Source organism: Zeus faber (genome assembly GCF_960531495.2).
Source record: "Zeus faber genome assembly, chromosome: 11".
Classification (NCBI taxonomy): Eukaryota; Metazoa; Chordata; class Actinopteri; order Zeiformes; family Zeidae; genus Zeus; species Zeus faber.
In genome coordinates this window covers 23,016,257-23,044,097 of record NC_137205.1, presented here as the reverse complement: position 1 = coordinate 23,044,097, position 27,841 = coordinate 23,016,257, and the positions used below count along the sequence as shown (strand labels likewise).

The following is a 27,841-nucleotide window of genomic DNA, read 5'->3' as shown; positions in this document are numbered from 1 at the left end:
ACAACTCCGACTCCTGATCCGCTCACAGAACAGTTTTTAAGACAAATAAGCAGTGTTGTGTCTGAGACATATCACCTGGATTAGAAGTGCTGCAGTGTACCGTGAAGCCATGCAACCACCACACCACCACACCACCCTCAAGAGACAACAAGACCAAAGAGGAAACAACAAGCCCATAATTCCCCGAAGAACTAAGTCTGTGTCTGTCTGTATGTGTGTGTGTGTGTGTATGTGTGTGTGTGTGTGTGTGTGTGTGCGCGCGCGCGCAGAGGAGGTCCTGGTGGGGGCGTGGTCCTCCGGAGCGCTGGATGGAGGCTGGGTGGTGGAGGAGGGCGGGGTGAGGTCACCGCGAGGAGCTGCGCTCTTTGCTGACGCAGTCGTCGTGCGTGCTGCTGTCGCCGTTGGCCGCCACGCCGCACGTCCGCCGCTTCTTCCTGCGGTGCGACATGGCATCGCCCTCCGATTCGGACTCGGCCTGTGGTGTGGGGGGAATGATGAATGATGGATTGAAGACGGAAGAAACACATGAACAGATGAGGAAATACAATGACTACATGAGATTACATACAGACATACAGTAGTATTGGCAATACTACTCACACGACAAGATAGTGATGATACTAAATGATCTCTTCGCCCTAGCGCACCATTTGTGCAGGTAACAGAGTGTGTGTTGAAATGTCCCAAAATAGACCAGACACATTGAAATATACTATGATATACTATCATTTTTTAACCACGGTCGCTTTTGCATAATAGCTGCCTGAGTTCATCACTGCGACAGAGAGGTTGCAGCGGCTGCCTCGCTCCATTTAATAAAAATAATTGCCAAAATATAGTTCATGCTGGTTTTTAATTCTAAAACTCAGCCGTTCTATTTTTCCCAGCTATTTTCCCTCCGGGCCAAATTAGTTCCTTTTTAAAAATGTTTGCCAAATTGCAACCCACCAATTTATATTTGCAAAAAAAAAAAAAAAGAAGAAGGGAAAAATAAAAAAGGGGGGGGAGGGGGGAGAAGTTGTCTGACTTTTATGAGAGGCACGTACATCAGAGTCGGAGTCAGAGGAACTTGAGGAAGAGGAGGACGAAGAGTCGCTGGAGCTGTCAGAGGCGATGCCGGTGGCCTCCTGCAGGTCCACCTTGTCGGCCAGCGCCGCCATGTCGGGACGCTCCTGCTTCAGGATGCTGGCCAAATAAAAAGAAAAGAAAATAAGGATCATATCAATTTAAATTTTCCACTTATTCCAAAGGCGACACATTTCCGTCTTAGAATGTCGTACGCACCGATACCACTTCCTGGACAGTTTGGGGCGGCCCCTGACGGTCTTGTGCCACACGATGGGGAAGTTTGTGGAACTGGCGAAGTTCTGGGTGATGGCGATGGTGGTATCCATATTGAGGACCACGTGCCACCAGCCCCCTGGACACACACCACGTCACAACACAAGTTCAACTACATGCCCCCAGACAAAAAGGTGCGTAGATAACAGCATCTTTCCAGAGTTTAATTTTTTTTAATACAGTGGTACCTCGACTTACGACTGTAATTCGTTCTATAAGAATGTATGTTAAAACAGTCGTATGTCGAAGCAATTTTTCCCATATAAATTATGAAATCATGAAGGGTGAAAATAAACAAAATACACAGCACAAACACAGTAAATATGGAAAAAATATTGATAAGCCACGAACTACGTGCACACACCATGTAGGTCGCCCGCTGACTGGCTGCTGACTGGCTGCTGACTGGCTGCTGACTGGCTGCCGACACACCAACTGCAAGTCGCAAGTCGATACAAATTTTCGCGACTATCGCTGCTCGTATCTTGGATTAGTCGTAAGTAGGTGCAGTCGTAAGTTGAGGTACCACTGTATCTATATTTAATCTAAACATCCACACACTAGAAATATACGTTAAAGTATATTTTGGGTTAAGTTGGGGATCAGGAAGAGGGCGAGTGAGGGAGAAGGGCAAAGAAAGTCGGTTATCAAGAGAAACTGTGGGTCACTGTCGATGCCAGTTCCCTGTTCTGAAGTGGACTTACCGCTCACGACTATCACAAGTAATTTAACATGATAGGAACCCACATTTGAAGTTACTTGGTGATATGTTGGAAATGCCATATTGCGTAATCCAACTAGGATGTTAATAAAGTGTACTATACGGTCACAACGTCACTCCCATTTTCGAGTCAGGTCGTTTTCCCAGAGTGCAAAACAAAACTTTGACAAAGCCATTTTTTTTTCAGTTTCTATGCTCCACAGTGCTGCAGTAAACTACCCGGTGACATGTAATATGCTTTCAAAAGTGGACGCCAAACATTCCTGTTCTACCTGTTAAACTGACCACCTGTGCACGCCGCTTGTCTTGTGTTTATAAGGGGGTTCTTCTTGACACATTTGTGCTTTCGTTCATCTTTTTACTTTTAATCTTACACACACTCTCTCTCTCTCTCTCTCTCTCTAATAGGACACTTGCAATATAAATAAAGTTCCCCAAGCCTTAAACATTTTCCCCACGGGGACAACAAAGCGCCTTCTCATCTCATTTTACCCATGTTTTTTTTTTTTTTTTTTAACTTGGTATAGCGACAACACTGAACCTCTTATTTTTGACTCTGCCATAAACAAAGCCTTAACACAACAACGGCCCTTCTTTCTAGACGACAAAACAACCTCTCCGACAGATGCCACAGGTCCAGGAACTTGGAGCCGTAGTTGTAATCGGCTACAGGGGGCATGCAGATTTCAGAACACAGAGCTGGTGCCAGGAGGAGAAGAGGCTTTAATCCAGTCTTGTTTGTATCCTGAGGGCATGGGGAATTAGGGGAATCTAGGTCACAGTGAAACCTCTCATGTTGTCTTCGCCGGCGAGGAGTGCAAACAGAGCAGCTATTAGTACGGCAGCTCTGTCAAGTCAGCATCGTCGCCTCAACCGCGTTGTAATGAATGATATAAAACTCGCTGCCGTTTTGCTGTGGTTGGGTTTGGACTCTGCACGTGTTGCAACTAGGACAACAACGGATTTATAATCTGCCTTTTGATGGTATTGCATCATCGTGAAGATTAAAATATTGTCCTACGTGATTCACAAGGAGTTCCATTTAAATTTAAAAAAATACAAATAGTTATGGCCTGGTTTGTGTTACATTATCATAAAGTGCAACTAGATGATTGCACTTTTAACTTGGGATTCATACACAGACAATATAGAGCATGTACAGTGATATTGTATAGAATGGGCTTGTCGTGGTGATAAATCCTTCCATAATATACTTGAGTTCAGTGATTGGCAATTTAGCAGCGCTATGTGTACCACATTTTCTGGGACATAAATTGAACAGCATGGCTTCCTCGAGCACCAGTAGGGGGCACGACAAAGTAACGCTGTTGATCGTCCTGACCTCAAATTCTGACGGTAAAATTGTAATATATAGCTTGGGTTGTCTGCAGGTGCAAAATTAATACTTTAACCCTCTGAAGTCCAAGCTGAATTCAGAGAAGGGTTGTGATTTTGGTGTGGTCTGATATTTATCTAAATATAGTCAACTTAACACACTCCTACTCCAAAGTGGTTGATATATCTATATGAAGGAAAATCACAGCTACATTGATATGCCATCAGTAGTTTGCTCAGTATCATGATGCAGCTTTTAGATAGATCTAAAACACACAAAATATAAAGAGTATGTTTTTGTATTTTATGTTCCCGCCAGAAATGTTGTCGTCGCACACACTGGAATATAATCAGGAATTGTTTTGTCAATACAAAAGTTGTTAATCTGGGTCTTGGCTATATAATGAAGTCAAAATAGTTGATCAAATCTGATGTCTAAATAGGTAAAAACAAGGTTTTATCACAACTTTATTTCAGTTGACCCAAGGTGTGAAATGAGCCGTTAGCTAATGACCTGAAAATTCATGACCCCCTGGTCGGGGCCATAAGAGGTGTGGATCTGCAGCAGGCTCCCTCTCTCCATCACTCTCAGACAAAGGAATGAGGCTGTAGGCTAGTGGGAGTGGGCCAATGCAAGAAATGTAAGAAATGTTTTTAGTTTTAAAAGATTTATTCAGTTTACAGGTACTTTAATGTCCCTGTGAACTGAATTCAGGGATTTGTTTCTAAACACGTTATACATGTTAGAAAGTAACTGCTGAAAACATGTGAAAAGACTCAACAACATAGTGCTGAACTGTGGAGTTAGATCATTAACCTGTTTCTTACCATTTTTGTGTTGCGGATTTTTGGGGCGGGCCACAATCATGACCCGACGATGTAGAGCGGTCCTACTCGGCATGGCCAGGTAGGACCATGCCAATACTATATAAGAGTCGAGCGCATAAGCCTCAGTGTTTCCCCCACTCAATCACGAGTTACTACAGCCTACACCAGTTTGGGCTCTCCCCGTGCACAAGGAGCTGGAACAGAGTCCCCCTGGGAGGCAGGACTCCCAGTGAGCGCACATAGCCGGGGGAGCCAGCATGCGCACTGCATAAAATATCCCCTTTTCTCATGTTCTATTTTTAACTTCAGAACTAAATCAAAACAACGAGAAACAGTCCGTTTTTTGATTGGATTATTGGTATTTGACACTTGAAAGAGGCTGCACCTCTCCCGCGATTGGGCGCGGTTTCATCGTCTTCAGCGGACACACCCTCCAGCGTTACAGAACAGAGGGAACTGTTTTTTTTTGTTGTTGTTGTTTTTTTATGATTCTGAAACCCCATTTTATGTATTTGCCGATTTTATAATTCATTCAAATTTGGCTGGGTGGTTAACACATTTTTCTGTGGTGTGAAAAACTCAGAGCACATATTTATTGTTTCTCTACAGGGACATTAGGACTATTTAAATCTGCCGCATAAGCATTAATTAGTGGTGGATTCTAACTCTGGCGGATTGAAACGCTATCCATGTACGGTTACCGATTCACTTCTTTGCACTACTTCCAGCACCCGCAGCCCGACTGACCTGGGACAAAGACGGTCTCGCCGGGTCTCTGGAGGATCTCCAGGGGTCTGAACTCCGCGGGCCAGGTGGGCTGCTGGGTGCGCGGGTACACCACCGTGAACCACGTGATGGCCTCGTCCTGCTGGTTGCCGCCGTCCTCCCTCGTGACTTTGATCAGCTCGCGGGGGGTGTGGGTGGGGAAGAGGCACCAGCGCTTATGGCCCTGCACCAAGGCGTTCCAGGCGCTGGTGCCTAGCGGGTCGATGTGGATGCCAGTGCCGGAGCGCGCCGGGCCCATCACGAACCACCTGCAGACAAAGAGAGGGACAAGGAGAAACGGCCAGCTCAGAGGAACAGAAGAGGAAAACATGTGCAGAAGTTCAAGTGTTGGGGGTAGAAGGGAAATTTACTTGTTTTTTGTTATTTTTGGCTTGAATACTGTTATAGTATTTTGTTGTATTCATTATATGTTACTATTACTACCAGGTTATATGGTTTTTTCAGTTTCTATAAAGGGTGGGCCTTGGATTGGCGGTTATTTTCTTTAAGTATGACTCGGGATGTTTAGTCTCATTGGAAAAACGATTCTTTCAGCCAGGGTTTTGTGTTAAAAGTAAACAATAAGTGCAATATATTTTGACGCCAAATTGTGATACTTATAGAATGCTCTCGCGATTCCCATCTCTGCTTGGTGATATCAGTGCCGACCTGTAGGGCGGACGGCGCTTCTCCCCTGCAAACTGGAACAGGTCGTCCCTGAAGAAGAGCGGCACTTGGTAGTCCTCCAGCAGCTTGCGGCGCTTGGCGTGCTCGCCGTAGCTGCTGTCGAAGATGTACAGAGGGCTGTCGTCTCTGGTCGTCTCCAGGTACTCCACGTAGTACTTCATCTTCATCTTCACGGAGTAGCCATCGTTGTCCTCGCCGCACTTGAACTTCTGGTTGCGGTACTTCCGCTTGAGGCGCTCTAGGGTCCATTTTTGGCGGCCGGGCCAGCTCTCCTGGCAGTTCAGCAGCACGACGGGTTTGTACGGCCTCTCGAATCGGTTGATGAACTCCTCCGGGGCGAGTCGCAGGGTGTCGATGCGCTCAACGTTGTCCTGCCAACACAGTCATTTATTAACGGGCAAAGTCCAACAGGTGAGTGTGGATATGAGAGACGTCTGTAGGTGATGAATCGGTTATCGGTTAAAATAAATACACTGTATCTAAACTCATGACACACCCAAACAGAACAAGAAAACGAAAAATCCAAACAACTGGTGGTCATTCCTCAATCCGCTCAACTTGAAAGGAAAATAATTTCCAGCCCCAGGACAAACACAAATTTATCACATACAATCAACCTGAAAATCAACTTAAAATTGATGTAAAATATACCTACGAATGAACGATAAACCGCTTTATCAGGCGTACATTTCAAATGGTAATCTGTACCTTATTAAAGTATGTACTCGAAATTATTCTGGCGAAACTCCTGCTGATTTTTACGTGGTTTTGCAGACTTGGAGTGAATTCAGTCAAGCCACAGACAGAACAGACAGCAGGCTGGTTTACCACCAACACACATGTAGTGTAGTGACGTAAGGGGGGTACTTTAAATTTCAAAGTTAAACCAGTACCGATTCCGGTACGTGGTGCTTGCGCGACTTTCCAACTGCCTAAAACACTCAAATGGAGCATTAAAGTAGCTCGGCATTCGGTCCATGCAAGCGCGGGGCGCTGCCTACGTGACCAAACGCACTCACGCGAAACGTGCAGGCTCTCCGCGGCAGCTAGGCTAACCGGGCTAGGCTAAAAGCGTCGGGGGAAACGCTGGGCTACCCGCGCTCGGCTAGCCGCGCCAAGGTCCGACAGTTACCTTAACCGTTCGATGTGACACATCGAACGTCTCGCAGTAGCCATGCTTGGCCCAGTCCGACGAGTCCTTCAGTTCGGGCCGGGCGCTGCGCTTCGCCTCTTTGATCCTCTTCTTGCTCTTGTGGTTCATTCCTCCAGCAGCGACCTGGGAGTGGACCGCCTTAGCTACCGGGGTTAGCTATCTAGCCAAGCTGGGGCAGACGGGGGGGGCACATTCGCTGGGGCCGCGCGGGCGTGCTGCGTGCCGGCGTGCTGCGTCGCCGGCGATCCGGTGCTGCCGCTGGGGGGTTGTGGGCACGGCCTCGCTGCCGTCTGCGAGGCGGAACCGGGCGGACCAGCGTGGGCTCACTCGTCGGCTGGACTACGACGGCAACGCAACCAGGCGGGATGGTCGCCGAGACTCCCGTCCCTCTATTGTTACGCGGGGGATCATTGGCCACGGCGCGGCGACGGCCGAACGCGCCGATTGGCCGGGGTCCGGAACACAACGCCCCGGTCGGGTGTGCCGACAAATCCCATTGGCTGAACACCGGCGCCCGACAAGACAAGTGTGGTTGGCGCGGACCTCGCTCCTCTCCGCCACGGGTCTCCCCCCCCCCCGCCGCCGCCCCCAAAAAAAAGAGCCCAAACAATGAGGCCGAGGTGCGCATCATGGCTCGCGGAGGACCCGAGAAACTCAACGTGGCCGAGAAGGAGTTCACCTTCGAGAGACGCGGGGGCGCGCAGCGCTCACTCGCCGTGTCCATCCCCGAGGTGCGTGGGCGTTGGATGCCGTGTTTACCTTTAGAGTTCCGGTTCAGTCCGGTTCCACCGCCTCCTTCCCCCCGCTGGGGGGCGTGCGTGTGTGCGTCCGGCATTTCCCCCGCGCGTCGAAGGACATAAGAAACAAAGACAGGATATCACCCAAAAAAAAAAAAAAAAGACGATGTGTAGTATTGTAGACGGTTAAAAAGTCAGACGGTGTGCGCACGTTCACGCCGCAGAGCAAACGGCCACGGTAGGCGATAGCGTGGCCGTGACGTCACAGCCGCGCGACGTAAGGGAGTCGATCCAGGCCGCGGTGAACGACGGTGACTCCGGTGCGCGTAATGCAGCCCGGTGCGAGAATGGAAAGGGGTGTGCAATGGTGGGAAGCGCGGTGTGGTCGTTCCGCCAAGGGTCGAGATTTAAAGATCATCCATGTGAAGATGAGTCGCATTTAGGACTGACATTTAGGAAAAATCTATACATCTCTATATATTAATAACATACCATATACAGTGTATATACAATAATAAAGTATTGTAGATCAAAATGAAACTATCAAAAACTTCTAGTGTAGTGAAACACACCTTTTACAATGAAGGAATGCCGAGTAGGTGGAGCCGCTGTCGTTGCCAAAAGTGATCGTCCGCCAAAAAGTGATTGCAGCATCTACCATGTCACCGAAACGTTATTTATGCCTCAAAATGACTTGGTTTCCATCCACGGGGGTTATATATTTGAGGTGACATGTAGAGGTAACATGTGGTTTTCCCCTTGCCAAAAAGTGAGGGCAGCTCTTACGTTGTGACTGAAAGGTTATTTCTCCCTCACAATGTCTTGATTTCACTCTTGATGGTTATGTTTGACAGATCAAAGCCCACCCAGTCCTTTTTTTTACCAGTTTAAATACATTTAAAGGCCCAATACAACACATGCAATGCAGTTTTACACTTGTCAAACCATAAAATGCAGTTTTGCACTTGTCGAAAAGTGAGTGCAGCTCCTACCTTGTGATCATAGCCCACCCAGCGGATGGCAATCAGTTTTTGGCGGAAGATCCCTTTTTGGCAGGACACCAGCAGTAGAGTTAGCAAAAACCTACAACAACAGCAAAACCTACAACTAAATACATATCAGATTATCACAGAAGTGAGTAATTTCCTTTCATCACTCAATCTGTGAACACGTACTTATTTGTCCATGCTGCAGGTCCTCGATCCCCAATACGGCATGTATGTGTGGCCCTGCGCTGTGGTGCTGGCACAGTACGTGTGGACGCACAGCGAAGCGGTGAAGCAGGCCACCATACTGGAGGTGCAGAGCACACTTCAATTCACAATGTAGTAATGGGGAAAGTCAAGCTCCTGACACGAAGATGTATGATGCAAATATTTGTTGGGTGCCGATTTTGCAGCTTGGCGCGGGTGTGAGCTTGCCAGGTGTGGTGGCGGCGAAGTGCGGTGCAAAGGTGATCCTGTCGGACAGCGCAGAGCTCCCGCTGTGTCTGGAGAACTGCCGGCGGAGCTGCGCCACCAACAGCCTGGATGAGGTGCTGGTGTTGGGACTGACCTGGGGGGAAATTTCACCGGAGCTTGTGCAGCTTCCCCGACTGGATATCATCCTGGGTTCAGATGTTTTCTACGAGCCCGAAGGTTCACTAAAACAATAGTATTTCTTTTCAAATTAATGACGATCCCCCTTTCCCCATTTCATGCACACGACAGACTATTAGTCTACACCAACATGATTCATAACTAAAATATCTAAAAACCAAACAATTAATATTTTTTTCCCCTGAGTTATCCAACATGCCCATGTTTAAAAAGAAAGCGAGGTGATTTACTCTACTGTCCAGATCAGTGTCTAGCTCCTATGCCCAGTGATAGATGTACTAGTTTAGTTTCTGCCTGCCTATCCCATATGTGAAAATATCAAGAGCGTGTGTTTTACAGCTGCTAACGTTTTACAACCCATTACAGACTTTGAAGATGTTCTTGTGACCATCGCTTTTCTACTAAGGAAGAACCCCAAAGCCCAGTTTTGGACAACATATCAAGAAAGAAGGTGTTTCACCCAGCCCTGAATAAATGTTGTTTATCATATTCTTTTAATGACCATGTTATCATTTGTGTATCCCGCTCCCCCTTCAGCGCTGACTGGTCCATCGAAGCGTTGCTCCACAAATGGAAGTTAAAGAGTACCGACGTCCCGCTGGGAGCTTTTGATGCCGATAAAGCTCAGCTGGCTGGATCAACTCTTCCAGGAAGCCACAGCATACAGATGATGATCATCACACTGAAGGTGGAGGAGTAGCCACAGTCCAATTGCAACAGAGGACTGAGACCAATATGTTTGACTGGGATGGTCTCAGGGTGTTGTTTGATAATTGTTTTTTTTTTTATTGTGAACAAATAAATTGTATACAGTTGTGTAAATCAGAGACCCGGATAAGCATTTAGATTCATGTACTGTATGCATCTTGTACACACGACAAACTGGAAAAACAAAAGGCCATTTTAGACAAATCACCAAATCTTTATTTGCATTCACATTGGACTAAATACATGTTCTGAAGAGGGAAAGAGGAATGCATTGTGGGTAGGATAGGTTGCATTACCTCCATTAAGAGTAACTTCAAAATAATGTTTACTTTCCAAATTACCTTACAGGGGACCAAAAGAAAATGCATCCTTGAAAAAGTGTATAATTGCAGCTGTCATACCATCGGTAGTCACAGGAGTCACATTCTGGAGAATACTGGAATCATCCACGCACTCAGCAGAGCAATACGCCACCTTAACAGCTAACCAGCAATATTCAACTGCTACACAACTGCGCCTAATGCACAAAAACAATACAAGGAGAAAGATTAGAACCATAAAAGAAAAAGGCTAGTAATCAGTTAACTAATTCTTAGACATACCTTACCTAGCGATACCTTAAAATTTCTGGTGGCCTTGAAATGACCTAACATTTAACCGCTTAAAAAGGTTAGACATTCAGATATGACATTAAATTATCCCTCAAGCAAATTAAAACACAGAAAAGATTTCTGTTGAGCTAGCATAGAACGATGCTTATTTGGAAATGAAAGGAATATTACAGCCCATAAATGAAAGTCAAGCCTTTTTGAGGCAAATAAAATACAAAAAGGGGGGGTCATGGTGGTCTAAAGGAAGACACAATAGTAACCTTTTACACTACAAAATCTTTGCTGGGGGGGGGGGATCCACAGTCTTCAACTCGAAGCTTTGAAGTCTTCATCTGAAAAACGTCAAAACAAGATGTGGTTAAGAGCCATCGACAAAAAAGGTTTCCAACAGTCTTTTCCCCCTTATCTTCCAAAACTGACATTGTATGGGTGTGTATAACCCTCAACCACTGTACCACGGATTAGATAATTTTTATGTAAAAGCCTGGCTCCGGAAATATGTTCAAGATGTGGTACAGGGATCGAGGAAACACTTAACAAGCAAGTGTGAAGGAAGGAAACAAAACCACAACAACAAAAAAAAAAAGAAAAAAAAAAAAAAGGAATTGACACAGGAGTAGGGATGGACAAACCTTGGCTTCCCCTCAAGTACTGTCTCCCCCCTTTGTTAGGGATGCGATGCTGCGGACAGCCGTACCGCAACACAAACCCCAACACTCACTGCCTCCAACCTGCTCCATAGCAACCCTCACCAGCAGGGGGCAGCCCGCGGGCAGCTCACACACCCCAGTTTAACAGCACATTCTGCCCCAGCTCAGCTCAAACAGCCAACGGCAAACTCCACCTTTGCAAAACAGGTCACCACAGCTTGGATGGAGAAAATGCCAGAATCGGTTTACCGTCAGAACTGTTTTTCAAATAACTGAAATTGATAAAATTGGCAGAATTATAAACCTGCCTTACTGACATGTTGTGGCGTTGATTTCTAGGACATTTTTTTAAATGCAATATATACACACATCAACCAAAGCTAAAAGCCTTGGGCATTTGGGTAGCGGCTTATTGAGCCCAATGTCATAAAAAATAAAAATAAAAAAAAAAAACATTGAGAAAGGGGAAAATAAGCAAGAGAGTATTCACAGAAAAGTATCCCATGTTTTTTTTAACATTCTTACCTCAAATTTACTCTGAAGCTGTTTTAAGGAGGAGTCTGCCCTCCATTCTCTCCAGGGGACTTGGGCTGGCTTTTAGATCTAGACCGTGACGCCCTGTTGGACACGGGAGAGCGGCTTCTGGACCTGGACTTTGATTTGGACCTGGACCGGGAGCGAGACGGGGACTTGGTCTTCTTCCTCTTGGGAGAGGCGGACTTGGAGCGGGAATAGGACCGAGACCTGGATCGGCTGTAGCGGGAGCGGCTGCGGGACCGGGAGCGGCTCCTGCTGCGGGATCGGCTGCGTCTCCGGCGTCTGGGGCTGGGAGAACAGCTGGATACATTCAGTGGGTTGAGTGATGATGTATGTCTCTCAAAACAACAACTTGTGTCCACACGAGTCTGTCGCTTCAAGAAAACAGAGACCGGAGCTGCCTCGACTGTCAGTTACACTCTCGTTCACTACCTTATTCCATCATCCCCCAGTATAGGTACTGGTTAAACAAAGTGAATCTGCAGGTCTACAACATCTGTACATACCTATTCAATAGATATAAATGTAATCTGTGTCCATCTATTTTTTTTTTCTGTATTTGAGAGTCAAATTAATCTGTATATTTATCTTTGTCTGTATGCTTGCATCCTATGCATAATAAACTGCATATTGGACAAAAACATCCATTATCAAAATATGTATGTACATGCATATTATGATAATGGGTATTTTTCTGAAGTATTTTCATATTGTGGCGAGCCGAGGGTGCTTCTCTCAATGGCAAATAAAAGGCTCGGGTGCATGCGCCGTGTTCCTTTAAGTGGGCAGCGCACCTCAAACTGAATGGAAGACACACAACGACGGGGTTGGGTCACCCGTAAACTTGACGCCTCCCATTACGGTCCAGCGATCACAACAGCAACACTGGGCCATAACCCCCAACTTAGGGACATTTTGGCGCGAATGGCCGTGCCCAACGCCGGCCGCCGCAACCCCCGGGACACCATTTTATATATGTTTCCATTATTTAAATATTACTGTCTTTTTGCCCTTTTAAGATTTCGATTATAATTGTTTTGACCGCATGTGACGTACAAATACATATAAATAAATTTAAAAATAATAAAATAACTAGCATCACGGACACCCCTTTACCTTCTGCTTCGACGCCCGTAGCCCCCGTGCCTCCGCGGAGGGGGGCCACCGCGCCTGCCGCCGCCGCCGCCGCCGCCACCGCCGCCGCCGCCGCCGTGGTGGGAGTCGGGCGGCCGCCCGTAGCGGGCCATCTGCACCCGCAGCTCCCGCCCGTCGAGCAGGGCGCCGTCCATGGCGTCCATCGCGTCCTCGGCGTCGCGCTTGTCGTGGAAGCGCACGAAGGCGAAGCCCCGGCTCTCCTTGGTGTAGCGGTCCCGCGGGATGTACACGTCGCCGACGCGGCCGTACTTCTCGAACACGCGCCGCAGCGTCTCGGGCGACGTCCTGTACGTCAGGTTGTCCACTTTAAGTGACGTCATGCCCTCGACGTCGGGCGGAGGCCTGCCGTAGCTCATTGTGCTGAGTTTCAGCGGGCGCCCTTCTCAGGAGAGAGAGAGAGAAAAATAGAATAAAATAAAAAAAATAGTCAAAAGCTTCGCACTTCGGAAGATGATATCGCCAGATGGTCGAAGTGGGAAGACGTACGAACGGTTCTTTGGCCGACGCACGCGGTTCGGGGTTACTTACGGACTCGTGAACCGCGGAGACTCTTCCAACGTCGCCGTCCTCTTCCTCCTCCTCGTCGTCGCGAGCGAGATGTGTGGCGGTTGTGCTTTGGCTTAGTTTTCTACTTCCGGTGTGACCTCTCGTTTTAAACAACGAGCCCACGGTTTTCACTTATAATTGATGGTGGTAAGCTCCTTTGCTTAAAAAAAAAAAAACAAAAACAAAAAACCAAACAAACAGCGGCTATCCAAAGCGGCTACAAAATGTCAGAAAAAAAAACCAGTACACGGTTTTATTTATTTCTTATTTATAAATGACCCGGAAGTTAACGTTTACAACGCGGGTGTTCTTGCGCTGCGTTCTTTTGAATTTCGAACTCGGAATAATCGGAACCGTCCCGCTCGGACAACCTGCAAAGGAACAAAAGTTCGAATTCCAAGTCGTCATTTCGGGCCGTTTACCGACATAACAGATGTGATATCACAGCAGAGCGCGTCGTTGACAGTGAACAAAGTCCCCTTTGCGTTTTTCTTTTGTTCTCGCTTCTTTTTTCGTTGTTGTTTTGTTTGTATTCATTTATTCTACCCTCAAACACGTCTTATTTCGGTCCAACCTGCGCCGTGGCTCAAGTCCACGCACATGTGCTTACGTAATTCACATGTTTCGCGAAACGGATACGCGTCGTTTTATACCAACACCACCGAGGGAGCGCGTCCAACGCGGAGGGGAGAACTGCCGAGTTGCCGGGATGTAGCGCCAGTACGCGGCCTTCCCGTCAGCTGACGTGTGCTCACATGACTCGCATATTCTGCCGGACGGTCCTGGCACTGTTGTTCCGAACGCACACGCTCACGCACACACACACACGCACACACACACACACACACACACACACTCGCTCACTCACTCAAACACGCTCACAGACACACACACACACACACACAGTCCTATCGAAAAGAAAGTCGGTAATTACACGGGGCAAGGGCAACGGCAACTAAAAGCCGAGTTATGTCGCTAAATAACAACCAGTGAGTTTTCACGCTCAGGATCGTCGGGAAAGACGCATCTTCAGCCGGTGGAGTCGGATCCTCCTCAATAATAACTGCCGTGAGAGACGCTCCGAACTTATTATATACCTGCATATACCTTCATACCTACTAACCTTTCCTCTTTTAGCTCGATTCGGTGGTTTGTTGTTCAGTTTTAGCTTAATTGTATATTGCCCTTTTTTTTGTATTTGTTTGTGTCAATTGTTAGGTTTATTGCACATTGCCTATGTTTTTCTATTTGTATTCTTAGTATTTATTATTATTGCATATTTGTTTTTTTATGTGAGCTGCTGTAACACTGCAATTTCACTCTGCATTGAATAAAATACCTATCTGTCTATGTATCTATCTACTCTGTCTCTGTCTGTCTGTCTTTCTGTCTCTTTCTATCCATCTATGTGTCTGTCTGTATATTCCCAGGTGGCGCTGGCGGATCTTTCTCTTTTTCCTCCCGAATCTGACGCCGCAAGATGACTCCGGAGGGCAAAGCCTTGATGAACATCATCGTCCTGGGCTTCGGCTTCATGCTGATGTTCACCGCTTTCCAGACGTGTGGAAACATAGAGGTAGGACGTTTACGCCTGCTGCAAACCTGGCGTCCGGTGCTATCGCTCGCATGTTGTTGGGTTTGTGTCAAAATGTCCCGATCTTTTCAGCAAACGGTCATCAAGAGCATCAACAGCACCCAGTTCCATGGCAGTGGATACACAAGGTAACACACACACACACACACACACACACACACACACACACACGCACAACTTTCCTTTTTAGGATCATACACTGCGTTACCCATTAACCTGTCAAAACTCTTATGGGTGGCTTATGTGTCTACAATCAGCCCAATAAAGTCTTTCAGGTTTCAGTTTAGTCTTATAAGCCCACACTTCCTAAATAGACAAAAGGGTGTCGTGATTCCGCTTGTTTAACCTCAAAATGCAGTTGGCACCCAAATGAGGAAATTGGCCTTTTGTTCGTAAAAATACCGCGTGGGCCTACCAGGTTTTGGGGACAGGCGTAAAAGAGAACGGCAGCAATTCAAAAGATATTCCTTAAATGTATTCAAACATTGCACACGACAAAGAGTTCAGAAGGGTAATGGATTCTCAGCTGCATTCTGGGAAATTGCAAGATTTTTCCCAAAGTACCTAGCCTTAGCTAATAATGTATACTCGATGAATCCCCGTGGGGAAATCAGTTCCCTGCATTTACCCATCCCAGTATCTGCCGTATCTAGGAGCGGTGGGTTGCCACCCTGGTAGCGGCGGGAGCAGTTGGGAGGTTGAGCGTCTTGCTCGAGGACAGCTCAGCACACTACCAGCCGGGGATCGAACTGGCAATCTTCCGATCACTAGCACCCGCTGCCGCCCTAGCTAGCCTAGCCTTTGCTGTAACCCGTCGGTCAGTCGCACGCCGCCAACTATATTAACCGCGTCCCGTCCCCGCCCGGCAGCATGTCCATCATCTACGGCGTCTTCTCCGCCTCCAACCTGATCGCCCCGTCGGTGGTGGCCGTCATCGGGCCGCAGCTCTCCATGTTCTTCAGCGGCCTTCTGTACAGGTATGGTCGCGCACACACACACACACACACACACACGTGCACGCACACACAGGCATGCGCACAGACCCGTAACGGTCTTTGGGGCCATGGCTCCCAAGTTTTGCCGTGCACGAGGATTTCAGGGTGTATTGTGTTTCCTTTGCTGTTGTTTTGTTTCGTAGCGGTTACATCGCCATGTTCATCAGCCCCATGACCTGGAGCTTCTACATGGCCTCCGTGTTGGTCGGCATCGGGGCAGCAGGTACAAAGTCACACACCGTGCCCACAGTATCTATATGTACCATTTCCAGCTGGTAGACGACTAATCAGACCTAATACATGACAAATGTAAGGCGGGGCGATATGGAGGAATTTGTTATAATTGTCAAGATTTTGATACAAAATACAAAAGTAAAATACATGGAATCATTTAGTTATACTTTATACCAATGACCTATCCTGCGTATAGAACTGCATTTGTATATTCTGTAGATCGTTATATATTTGACTCTTTCTATTTTGTATTTTTTGGCTATTTGTGTGTATATATTTTTTAAGTTGTATTTTTTTTACTTTCCTTTTTATCCTATTTTATGACGTGTCATTTATTTGTTTATGATATCAGACCAAATCAAGCATTTCAGAACTCACGCTGGGACAATATTACGGTCTTGTTATCAACGATAATCCCAAAAGACGACACGGTGACGTTGTGATCAAATCGAAAGCTGAAAACAAAAGTAAACGGTAATATTCCAGAGCCCCGCATCGACATTGTCTCACCGGTTTTGTTTGTTTGTTTGTTTGTTTGTTTGTTGCTCCCGTGCCATAGTGCTGTGGACGGCTCAGGGGAACGTCCTGGCGATCAACTCCACCGATTCCAACATCGGAAGAAACAGCGGAATATTCTGGGCTCTGCTGCAATTCAGGTAAAATATTGTTTATCCGAGTATGTCAATGAAGTATGCATTGGTGTTTTCCGGTGTTTCTGCATTGGAATCACGTTCCTATACCAATTTTCATTTTATTCAAGGTCATATATACTACTTCAAAAGGAGAACTTCTCATTAAATCTCCTTCTTAAAGGAGCGCCGTGTCGTTTTTCGTTGCGGTTTCCACAGCCCCAAAGCGTTGGAAGCACCGCTGTTTGACTTGAAGAGCGGTGCGTTTCACGAAGGCCACTTGTTATCGGTTTCTAGATATTTCATGGACGGTGCGTTGGGTCGCTAAGCTCATCGCACGGTTTTGAGTTTTGGACGCAGGCGGCATTTCACCTTGTGAACGCCAGCGGGACGGCGTTGGACAATCCCTCCACTTCAGATACACTTTTAGCCCACAGTGCTGATAGTGGATGGCGCCGGTGTGTGTTCGGTCGATGTCGTAAAAGCGTCACGTTTTATCACCCGGTCAAAGCGTGTTGTACGCCGTTTCCGTTCTAACTTTCTTAACGTCTCGTATTCCCTCTGCAGCCTGTTCTTCGGAAACCTCTACATCTACATCGCTTGGAAGGGACATGTTCAAATCACAGGTATCTGGGAATCTTCGGTTCTGGCTCGGTCAATCGGCAAGAATCTGGAGGTGTGATGCGTGTCGCCGCTCGGGGAGTCATGGTTCACCGCAGCAGGATGCGCTGCAGACAGTACTATTAGCGTGTCAAAAATATCACAGTTTTCGTACGTTTAAGATGCCTTCAGAAAGCAACCAATAGTCGGCGTTAACTAGTACGTCTCTATTTTTATTCATAGACCTACTGCAGACACGTCTCTGCGGGCGTTTTGGAAATCTGGCCTCACTGTTTCTACCTGCGAACCATGAACGTGAAAAATGTTCCTGACTTGAGAGTCATGTCTTTTACTTATTTTATTCTTTTTTTCATCGATATTGACACCTGAGATAGGTTCAGCCCGATAATTGCTCCGAAAGGCTGAAACCTGCGTGAAAGCGATTTCATCATTTGCGGTGATAACGATTGTTTTTTGTCGTCTCATCAATTTCAATTGTCAATGTTTAAAATGTTTTTTAAGCCTGTTTTTTAAATTGTTAATATTTTGCCGTTTGTTAACTTATGAAGTAAGTTCCTCCATTTGTCGTTCAGGCCGCTCACCAACTAGTCCAACTCATAAAAAAAAATACTTTTTGCAGTTATAAAGGTTTTTTTTTTTTATCTTTGTTTTTTTTTTTTTGTTTTTTTTAGTCTTTCAAATGGATAGTTGACTATTTCCACTTTTCATGAGTTGATATTTGAATCAATTTCCTTCATTTGTCGTTCAGACCGCTCATCAGCTTGTCAAACTATACATATTTAAAAAAGAAAAAGACTTTTGCATGAATCCTATATGTTCTGATGCATTATTCCGATGGTAAACCCGGAAGACCATTGTGTGACCAAGTGTGTGTGACTCATGTTCCCCTCAGACAAGGATCGCCGGACGGTGTTCGTCTCGCTCACGGTCATCAGTCTGGTCGGCTGCTTCCTCTTCTTCCTGATCCAGAAGCCAGAGACCGAGGCCACGCCCTCCGAAGACTCTGGCGTCCTGCAGGCCGACTCCATGGACAGCACCTCAGTCACTGTGTGAGTGGAGTGAGTGTGTGAGTGTGTGTGTGTGTGTGTGTGTGTGTGTGTGTGTGTGTGTGTGTGTGTGTGTGTGTGTGTGTGTGTGTGTGTGTGTGTGTGTGTGTGTGTGTGTGTGTGTGTGTGTGTGTGTGTGTGTGTGCGCACTGAAAAACCTCACACACACACACACACAAGTCGGGGGTGGGGGACATGGTCCGTTAAGGTGAGGACTTTGAGACACTACACAGCAGGGCCACAGGTACACTGTCTCACACACACACACACACACACACAGCCCCCCCAATTTAACAGATCAGCTGACTGATTGTTTTCCAGTCACTGAAAAGTCATTTATATAGCTCAGCCCTTTTTATTTATTTATTTATTTTTTACGTCCATTTAATTTAAATGACTTTGCTTGTTTGAACTTATTTTTTCATTATTAGTGTATATCTTTGTGTCTGCACTTTTATAGATAAAGCTTTGCATAAAGTGTTATCGTCATAAAAAGAGAATGGTTTCCTGCTTTCCTTCCTTTTGCGAAGCACTTTGTAACAGGGAAGGCATTTCTCTTTATCACAGTTTAAAGGCCCTAGTTACGCCTGACATTTCCATGTGACTTGTATCCACCTAGTATTTGAATGGCTTTTAAATCCAGTTGCCTTTCTCCACTCCAAAACGTAAGCTCGCACCTCTTTTGGCCACAACATTTTATTTTGAAAAGGTATTCATGGTCCTCATGGCATTAGTGTTTGGGAGGTTTGGACTTGGCACACACGCAATTGCATCGGATTCAAATCCAGCCTCAATGCGTCCTGATTGCATCTATGCATATCTCTTTATGTCATTTGTAAGTCTTGTTATTGTGAACGACAACACAGCAACTTTGTCTGCGACTTTGTTTTTCAGAATTATTATGTTGACAATGATGTATTGACATTTCAGATTTTATAATTGTATTTTTTTTCATAGTTTTCCTACTTCTATGGCTCATGAATAAGAGTGGGTGATTTATAAATAAAAAATCCCCACGCAAAATGAGTAGTTTTTATTTATATAGTGTGTGTGTGTGTGTGTGTGTGTGTGTGTGTGTGTGTGTGTGTGTGTGTGTGTGTGTGTGTGTGTGTGTGTGTGTGTGTGTGTGTGTATGTATATATATATATATATATATATATATATATATATATATATATATATATATATATATATAGACGTTTCTGACTTCCTGTTTCTTGCAGATCACCCACGACAGGCCTCTGCTCTCAAGCCCTGGATGCGTTTGGTACGTCCGCAGTGGGGAGTTTCTGATCCCTCCCCTTGGCCGCGTCCTCTCTCCACACGGCTGCAGGGCGCCCGACGCTGTGTGTGACGCGTGCGCTCTGTTTTTCCCCTTACAGTGAAGGCGTGCAAACTGTCCGTCACCAAGGAGATGCTGCTGCTGAGCGTCTCCATCGCCTACACCGGTGGGTTCCCGGGACACAAGTGGTACCTAGCGGAGTGTGACACTATACGGAACAATAATAGTCGAGATAAAACTAAATCAGAGTGTACAAACGCGTGAGTAAGTTAGAGCAGGGTGACGCAAACGGAGTATGAGGCAATGCGTCCCTGTGTCCGCGTCCAGGCCTGGAGCTGACCTTCTACAGCGGCGTGTACGGGACGTGCATCGGCTCCATGAGGGCGTTCGGGGAGGACGCCAAGAGTCTGATCGGCGTCTCGGGCATCCTGATCGGCGTGGGTGAGATTTTGGGTGAGTCTTCCTCCTCCTCCTCCGTCTCCGCGCTGCCGTTTGGAGCGGCGTTGTGAAGGGCCGGCGATTCAAAACGGGACGTAAAGACCATTTGGAAAAAACGTAGGATGTAGCTTAGTGCGAAATTGAAAATCTACAGACCGAGATACAAACATACGCAGAGTGACCAGCATTCCTTTTTTTCTTTTTTTTTTTTTTACTGGATTTTTCATCCGATCATTTTATTTTCAAATGTATAACTCTCATGGCTTAAAATAATGTCCTATGCACAGTCTTCTAAAAAACATGTCTTCGGGGTTTATTCGGCCTTGTTGACTAAAAATGTTGTTTGAAATCGACACAATCCTAGACTTTTGACAAAGGCCTCTCGTACCAAATTTACCGACTAGATCAAGAACACTGAGAATTAAAAAAAATCCAAAAACAACCTCCCCATCCGTTATACCATGGGGAAAAAAAATAAATAAATGACAGTGTGATATTTTTGCCGAAGGACAGGAAGGTCCAGAGGCGGGAAAGTCCTCTCAGTCACGAGTTTCAGTTTTAGTAAAGTTTCGTTCTGATCTGGTGTTTTATTTTATTATTATTTTTTTTTTTTGTCCGTCTGTTTTATTGCTGCGGTGGCGGTGTGTGGCCAGGAGGGGGCGTGTTTGGAATGCTGAACAAGTGCAACAAGTACGGCAGGAACCCGGTGGTGCTGCTGGGGCTCATCACTCACTTCGTGGCCTACTACCTGATTTTCCTCAACATCGCCAGCGACGCCCCTCGGGCACCGGACAAGGGAACCGACCTTCCCACTTACATCGGTCCCAGGTACAGAGAGAGAATCTGCAGAGAATAACGGTCGCACACAGCGACGCCCAGGACGTGTGCAGTGCGCCGTGATACACTGCGATACCGTTAATTTAGCAGTATATCTCAAATTTACGGTCATGAGTTGAGTCGTTTGTGGAGAACAGATCAAGATACGTTTACAGGAAAGTTTATTTTGATATTACTGTGTTAACCGTTTAAAGAGGGGTTTGAACTCCAAACTGTATTTAAAAACATGGATGGGTGGATGAATGGATGAATTGATGGATGCATGCATGAATGGATGGATGCATGGATGGATGGATGCATGGATGGGCGCATGCATAGATGGGTGGATGCATGGATGGATGGATGGATGGATACTATTCATCCCCGAAGGGAAATTGCAAAAGTGTCACCATTGTCAAACCCTTGGTACAGGTCTAAAATAGAGCCTGGTGATAGTGGAATAAGCAGTAAACAAAAGGCTAATTGATTGTTATAATGTTCATGAGAAAATATACAATATTGATGTGTTCTATTTTTTATTTGTGTTTTGATTTGTAAATATACTATATAATACTATATATAGTATATTATAATATACTATAATATACAATATCTCAATTTCCTCGGACTGTTAATCTTTTTATTTTGCCATTATATTAGAAACCCTGTGTTAAAGGAGCGGTCAAAATAAAACATTTGTTATTTGGGGAAAAAAATATATATATACTGTGTATATACACTGTATATTTTTTTAAATAAAACATCTAGCACCCTAGAAACTCAGATCTCTGATAATCACAAATTTTCACGCAATCACGCAATAGGACAAGGACTTACTGAAGCAGTGGTTATTTTTAACGTGTGTGTGTGTGTGTGTGTGCGTGTGCGTGTGCGTGCGTGCGTGCGTGCGTGTGTGTGTCAGTGTCCCTGTGGCCTTGCTGTGTAGTTTCTTGCTGGGTTTGGGCGACAGCTGCTTCAACACTCAGCTGCTCAGCATCGTGGGCTTCCTGTACCGGGAGGAGAGCGCTCCGGCCTTTGCTGTCTTCAAGTTCATTCAGGTAATGTTTGGCAAAATAGAGAAAACACATAATCATTATAATGATAATAATACTGTTACTAGGGACACCACTTTTATTACTGTAGTAATGCCACAATACTGTAACTTTTACTTACCGTAGACTGACCTACTGTGTATGAGGCTCACTAATTCAACCATCATTCTACTGGTTACCGTTGTGCCACTAGTTACCATTGTGCCACTACTTTCCGTAGTGCCACTAGTTAACGGACTTCTTTGTAATGTTTGCTGCAGTTCTCTCACTTTCCCCTGGTGCTTTGTGCACAACGACCCGTCTTTCGGGAGAATATCGCCACGACATCACCACGGCAACGCGCAATTATAAATGCTTGCGCTCTCTGGTAGTGCACACGCCACGAGCCACACGGCTCGTATGTGCCGTGACTATAAATCTGGCTTGAATTTCCCTCCGGGGAAGAATTAAGTCTTATCTTATTTTAGACAGTTCATCCATTCACTAATTTTCAGTTGATTTATTTCTAAATAAAAAAAGGCTTCAGGAATGTACCGACATATTGACAGTGTTTGATTGTAATGGTGTCTTTTCTCATACTTCTTGTATTACATACATACTTTTTTTTTTTCCCCCCGCCTCCGCAGTCCATCATGGCCGCCGCCGCCTTTTTCTACAGCAACTACTTCCTGCTCCACTGGCAGCTGCTGATCCTGGTGGTGATGGGCTTCCTGGGCTCACTCTCCTTCTTCGTGGCCGAGCGCATGGTGGTGTCCGCCGGGAGTGACTCGGACTACGACAGCATCTGAGAGCGGGGGACCCGTAGCCCACGTCCACTCGCTGGACCAGGCCTCCGGGGCCGGACGCCTGAGCTGACGGCTGTCCCAACATCCCCCCACACCCCCACCCCCCACCACCCAAGGGATTTCAGGTTCCCAGATGGATCTGGATCTACTAACAAAACAAAACAAAAAAAAAATCACCGTAAAAACGTCTCGAGACATTTGCCAGACTCTTACAGAACAGTATTGCCCGTGCACAGAGAAGCCTTTTGTTGCCAAAAATTTGCTGCACACTCTTCATTTCGTCGTCACACGCGGCAAATACTCTGTTGTTTCAATTCAATTTCACTCGTGCTATTTAAAACCGTGACCACACGCGTGTAATAATCCGCTTTTACTGTGTAGATTATCAAATTAACAACACATTCACCATTGGAGTAACAATGTGAATTAGCTGGGTTTGGGAGACAGCTAAGAAAAAAACTGGAAAAAAGGGAAAAAAAAAAAAAAGTGATCAGGAATGTTATGTTTACTCTTGTTCAAGCCATGTTCACCCGACATGGGGCGCCACGCTTTGTGCGGCGCTCACAGTGTTTTCTCTGCCTATGATTCTGTGACCGACGGAGGTACGGCTGCGGATTTTAAGGGTGGGGTGACCCGAGGGAAAGGCGCAGCACCCTCCTCTCGCCCGCAAAAGACCTTCAGGAAACACGGTTGGTGGGGGGGTGGTGGGTTAAGTTGGACAAAAAAATAAAATCCCAGCACGAGAGTAAAGATACTACTGTATTTCTCCTTTCGATGTGTCGGGTCATGCGAAGGAACCCCCCCCCCTGCTGTATTTCTCCTTCTCTTCCTGGTTGACGGAAAATCTCAAAATCCGCGCGTCGCGTACTTAAAATAGATGATTGAGGATCGCAGAGATCACAGAGTGGGTAGCGGGGGGTTTTGGTTTTGGGGCTTTAAATTACTCTATATTTTACTTTAAGGTTGGATGTAAAGACGTCTGTTTAGGCCACTAAGGGAACTATACGCACATTACGAAGATGATTTTATACTTGACTGTAGTAATTAAAAATAGATGCTGAAGATCTCCACACCTTGCTTGTTTTTGTGATGAATAAAATGTTTTTTGGAATGCCTGCCTTGCGTTATACTAGACTTACATACGATTCTACCCACTTCGTACCGACTGCTAATAGTGATTAAGGATATCACGAAACCAAACAAAATCCGGGCCATGGAGAATAAGCATTTTTCCAAATGTGCTTTTACCGGCGGTGCATTGAATTTTCCCTCAGCTCATTCAAACAAGGAAACAGGTTAATGATGTTGTTTAAATAAAGGATCAAGACCCATCTCTACCTCCAGGCCTTTGGACGCCAGCCAACCCAACCTGCTGTTTTGTGTGTGTGTGTGTGTGTGTGTGTGTGTGTGTGTGTGTGTGTGTGTGTGTGTGTGTGTGTGTGTGTGTGTGTGTGTGTGTGTGTGTGTGTGTGTGTGTGTGTGTGTGTGTGTGTGTGTGTGTGTCCACTTTTTGTGGCAAAATCTTGCCCGAGAGGTTTCCAATGAGAGAATAGAGTGCGGCAGAGAAATCCAGTCGTCATGGAAACATACGTAAACGCGTAAGGGGAACTCCGCACACAGCCGGCACAATTTGACAGTTTCACCAGGGGGTATTATTATTATTATTCTCTTTGTGATGTCACAACTCACCCCCTATAAAGCCGAGTATTTGGAGGGCCCGGGCTCCAGTATACGCCACATAGGAAGAAGAAGCCCCTTGCGTGTACACGTACACACACACGTACACGTACACACACACACACGCAGGGCCAGCACACTTTTTCATTTCACGAGGGTTACGATTATTACATTGAATTCATTCTTCCATTGTTATGAAATGGTTCTTCCATGTCACCCTCAGTGCGCCCTCTGGGCCCGTACTTATCACGCGGCTGAAGCGTAGGAAGACGGCCCTAACTGCCCTCAAAATTCTCCGAGACACAAATATGGCTCTACTTTTAGGCGTGGGAGTAAAGGCATTTTATTACCTGTAGGATTTACACATCTAGAGGTCGGCAGCAGTCCTCACCCATTTTGAGCTCCTAGGAGATGGTGTTCAGGCAGCTTTACTAATAATAAGAATTGAAACATTGTTTTTTTTTTTTAATAACTAATATTATCAACATAGATATTATCAATAATTGTGGTATTATATATAACTTTTATTCATGTTTCAGTAATAAAATAATGTCAATTATAATAAATAAGCCTATTATTCTTAATATCATACGAAGATCGCTGACCAATCGGAGACTAGTGCGCATGCGTTCTACAAGAAACTACAAAAACACTTTAAAAAAACTACAATATTTCCATTTCGCGGCTCAGAAAGTCGTCGATCCGCAGGAAGCTTCATAGGTGGGAGTTTTCCTTTAGTCCCAGTGAAACTTTTAGAGATTGCTCGGAGAGCGAGTCCCAAAAAAAAAAAAAAAAGAAACAAACAAGTGCGGAGGATTCAAGTGTCCTGACTGTAGTTCCTTGCCTCTCGTTGCTATAGCGACCGGAGACGCTGCAAGTCAGCGTGGGATGCAGCGGAGACGTGGACACAGTCGTAAGAGGGAACTGGGACTTTAGTTGAAACACCGGGGGGAGATGGGGTTCAATATATGAAGACAAGACAAAAAAATAATACTAAATGTAAGTTTGTCATTTAGAAATCTTTTTTTGTGTGCGTGTGTGTGTGTGTGTGTGTGTGGACTTGGTCTGAATGGTGGTTGTGCCTTGCACTAATTTATGTTTATTTTTTAAACTTTCATTTATGATTTTCAAAGCCTTGCACTCATTTGTTTTTTTAAATTTTACCTTTTTAAATGTTTTTTGAATACTTGCATGCAACTACTCTGTGTATTTTGTTTGCAGCTTTTCACTAATTTCGTTTTATTTTTACATTTTATTTATGTTTTTTTGAAGCCTTGCGTACTCATTTCTGTTAGTTGATTAAAAAAACATTTTTCTTTTTTTTTTAGTGTGACCTCCAACTCTAGAAAATGGCAGACGACATCAGCCTATCCGACCTGGTGAACCTGTCGCTCGGCACGCCGGAGGTCGGTGCCGTGAACTTCAACGCACTGCACACGCTGCTCCACGCCATCCTGGGACACCTGGACATCCAGGGCGTGACGGTCCGGGGGGACAAGAAGGACCTCCTCCACAGCCCCACGCACATCCAGCTGCCGCCCGTCGAGAGGAACAGCACGTACAGCATGCTGGAGGAGAAGCTGCAGATGGTGGAGGAGCAGATGTCCAAAATGGAGGGCCTGCACACCTGCAAGGAGCTCCTGGAGCGCATGTCCTCGTGCCCCGACACCCCGGTGCACGACATGTGGGAGCTGATGCAGTTCCGCAGCAAGATCCAGACCAATGAGGACGGCGTGTCCAAGGTGAGGCTCCTCCTTGAAGTGTTGATGACATGTTGATTTGATGACAGTGTGCGTGGAAGGTGCGCATGGAGGGCTACATCTCAGGCAGGCATGGCAATGATCATTGCCATGTTCTCTCCCCACTTTCTCTTGAAAACCTGGAATTCAAGGTCTACATCTCTAAGCAGGGTTCTAATCTGGGTTTTGTAGAGCTACATCGCTAATCAGGGTTTCCCACTTATCCATGAGGAAAACCCTGTAATTGGGTAAGTTTACATCTCAGGGAAGCATGGCAATAATTAGGGTTTCCCACTTGTCCTGGAAAAAAAGAAAATCCTGGGATTTTGTTGGTCTACATCGCAGGCATGGCAATAATCGTGGTTCTCTTCCCATTTGTCCTTGAAAACCTGGAAGGTCTACATCATTGTAGGTCTACATCTCTTATTGGGGTTCTCGTCTGTGTTTTGTAGGGCTACATGCCTAATCAGGGTTCCTCACTTGTCCTTGAGGAAAACCTGGAATTTTGTAGGTCTACGTCTCAGGCAGGCACGACAATAATCATAGTTCCCACTTCTCCTGGAAAACCTGGAATTTTGTAGGTCTACATCTCACGCGGGCATGGCAATAATCATGGTTGCCCACTTGTCCTTGAGGAAAACCTGGAATTTTCTAGGTCTGCGTCTCAGGCCTGTATGGCAATAATCAGAGTCCCCACTTTTCCTGGGAACAAAACCTGGAATTTTGTTAAAAATTTTTTTGCAGTCAGGGAAAGGTCATAGAACATGAGAAGATTGCCCAAAATGCACTGGGGAAAAAAGAGTTTGACTCAATGTGCAGCAAAATTCCTTTTGCGCAACTATTAGTTTTTAGAATTAATATTTATATAATAACCTATTTATTTATACAACTTTATTATACAAACGCAGTTTCTCCTGAGAAGACGTCGTGGAATCAGCGCGTGGAGACATTGAAATGCCTGGTTTAGCTGTCGTACTCTCAGGAAGAGCGTTATGGGGGTGGATTTCACTTTATTCATCAGGGTTAGGATTAAATGTATTCAATGTATTCAGGGATACAGGAAGTATTAAGGTGCATCTCCATATCTGTATTATCTATAATGTATAGACACTGTGGACATAGATAGCTGGATAGATAGACAGACAGACAGACAGGAATACAGACGGATAGACGGATAGACAGATAGACAGATAGACAAACAAACAGACAGACAGACCGACAGACAGATAGATAGATAGATAGATAGATAGATAGATAGATAGACAGACAGACAGACAACAGACGGATAGACGGATAGACAGATAGACAAACAGACAGACAGACCGACAGACAGACAGATAGATAGATAGATACATAGATAGACAGACAGGCAGGCAGGCAGATGGACGGACAGACAGACAGACAGACAGACAGACAGACAGACAGACAGATAGATAGATAGATAGATAGATAGATAGATAGACAGATAGATAGACAGACAGATAGATAGATAGATAGATAGATAGACAGATAGATAGACAGATAGATAGATAGATAGATAGACAGATAGATAGATAGATAG

General features: G+C 45.6%; 4 protein-coding genes across 6 annotated transcripts; 2 read left to right on the top strand and 2 right to left on the bottom strand.

Moving 5' to 3' along the window:
• Window positions 1–248: 248 nt before the first annotated feature.
• jmjd6 (jumonji domain containing 6, arginine demethylase and lysine hydroxylase) lies at window positions 249–7,122 on the bottom strand. The gene is made up of 6 exons (XM_080009658.1): window positions 6,810–7,122; window positions 5,660–6,048; window positions 4,973–5,259; window positions 1,285–1,420; window positions 1,047–1,185; window positions 249–475 (listed from the first exon to the last, which is right to left on the bottom strand). Exons 1-6 carry the CDS (start codon window positions 6,936–6,938, stop codon window positions 344–346), a joined length of 1,212 nt encoding a protein of 403 aa, XP_079865784.1. The 5' UTR covers window positions 6,939–7,122; the 3' UTR covers window positions 249–343.
• A 306-nt stretch (window positions 7,123–7,428) lies between these two features.
• On the top strand, window positions 7,429–10,059 carry mettl23 (methyltransferase 23, arginine). Of its 2 annotated transcripts, none has more exons than XM_080009182.1 (5): window positions 7,429–7,561; window positions 8,762–8,866; window positions 8,967–9,204; window positions 9,532–9,616; window positions 9,703–10,053. In XM_080009182.1, exons 1-5 carry the CDS (start codon window positions 7,460–7,462, stop codon window positions 9,863–9,865), a joined length of 693 nt encoding a protein of 230 aa, XP_079865308.1. In that variant the 5' UTR covers window positions 7,429–7,459; the 3' UTR covers window positions 9,866–10,053. The 2 variants fall into 2 exon arrangements, with proteins under 2 accessions (XP_079865308.1, XP_079865309.1); XM_080009183.1 differs by lacking the exon at window positions 7,429–7,561 and adding an exon at window positions 7,737–7,887 and having other exon boundaries at window positions 9,703–10,059.
• Window positions 10,060–10,066: 7 nt separating this feature from the next.
• srsf2b (serine and arginine rich splicing factor 2b) lies at window positions 10,067–13,475 on the bottom strand. Of its 2 annotated transcripts, none has more exons than XM_080009184.1 (4): window positions 13,355–13,475; window positions 12,788–13,205; window positions 11,660–11,971; window positions 10,067–10,816 (listed from the first exon to the last, which is right to left on the bottom strand). In XM_080009184.1, exons 2-3 carry the CDS (start codon window positions 13,180–13,182, stop codon window positions 11,683–11,685), a joined length of 684 nt encoding a protein of 227 aa, XP_079865310.1. In that variant the 5' UTR covers window positions 13,183–13,205; window positions 13,355–13,475; the 3' UTR covers window positions 10,067–10,816; window positions 11,660–11,682. The 2 variants fall into 2 exon arrangements, with proteins under 2 accessions (XP_079865310.1, XP_079865311.1); XM_080009185.1 differs by having other exon boundaries at window positions 11,660–11,959.
• A 693-nt stretch (window positions 13,476–14,168) lies between these two features.
• On the top strand, window positions 14,169–23,927 carry mfsd11 (major facilitator superfamily domain containing 11). The gene is made up of 14 exons (XM_080009180.1): window positions 14,169–14,440; window positions 14,803–14,948; window positions 15,039–15,094; window positions 15,836–15,943; window positions 16,105–16,184; window positions 16,755–16,851; window positions 17,392–17,450; window positions 18,338–18,494; window positions 19,715–19,758; window positions 19,874–19,939; window positions 20,101–20,226; window positions 20,865–21,039; window positions 21,950–22,085; window positions 22,706–23,927. The coding sequence occupies exons 2-14, from the start codon at window positions 14,853–14,855 to the stop codon at window positions 22,865–22,867; spliced, it is 1,362 nt and encodes a 453-aa protein (XP_079865306.1). The 5' UTR covers window positions 14,169–14,440; window positions 14,803–14,852; the 3' UTR covers window positions 22,868–23,927.
• The last annotated feature ends 3,914 nt before the right edge of the window (window positions 23,928–27,841 follow it).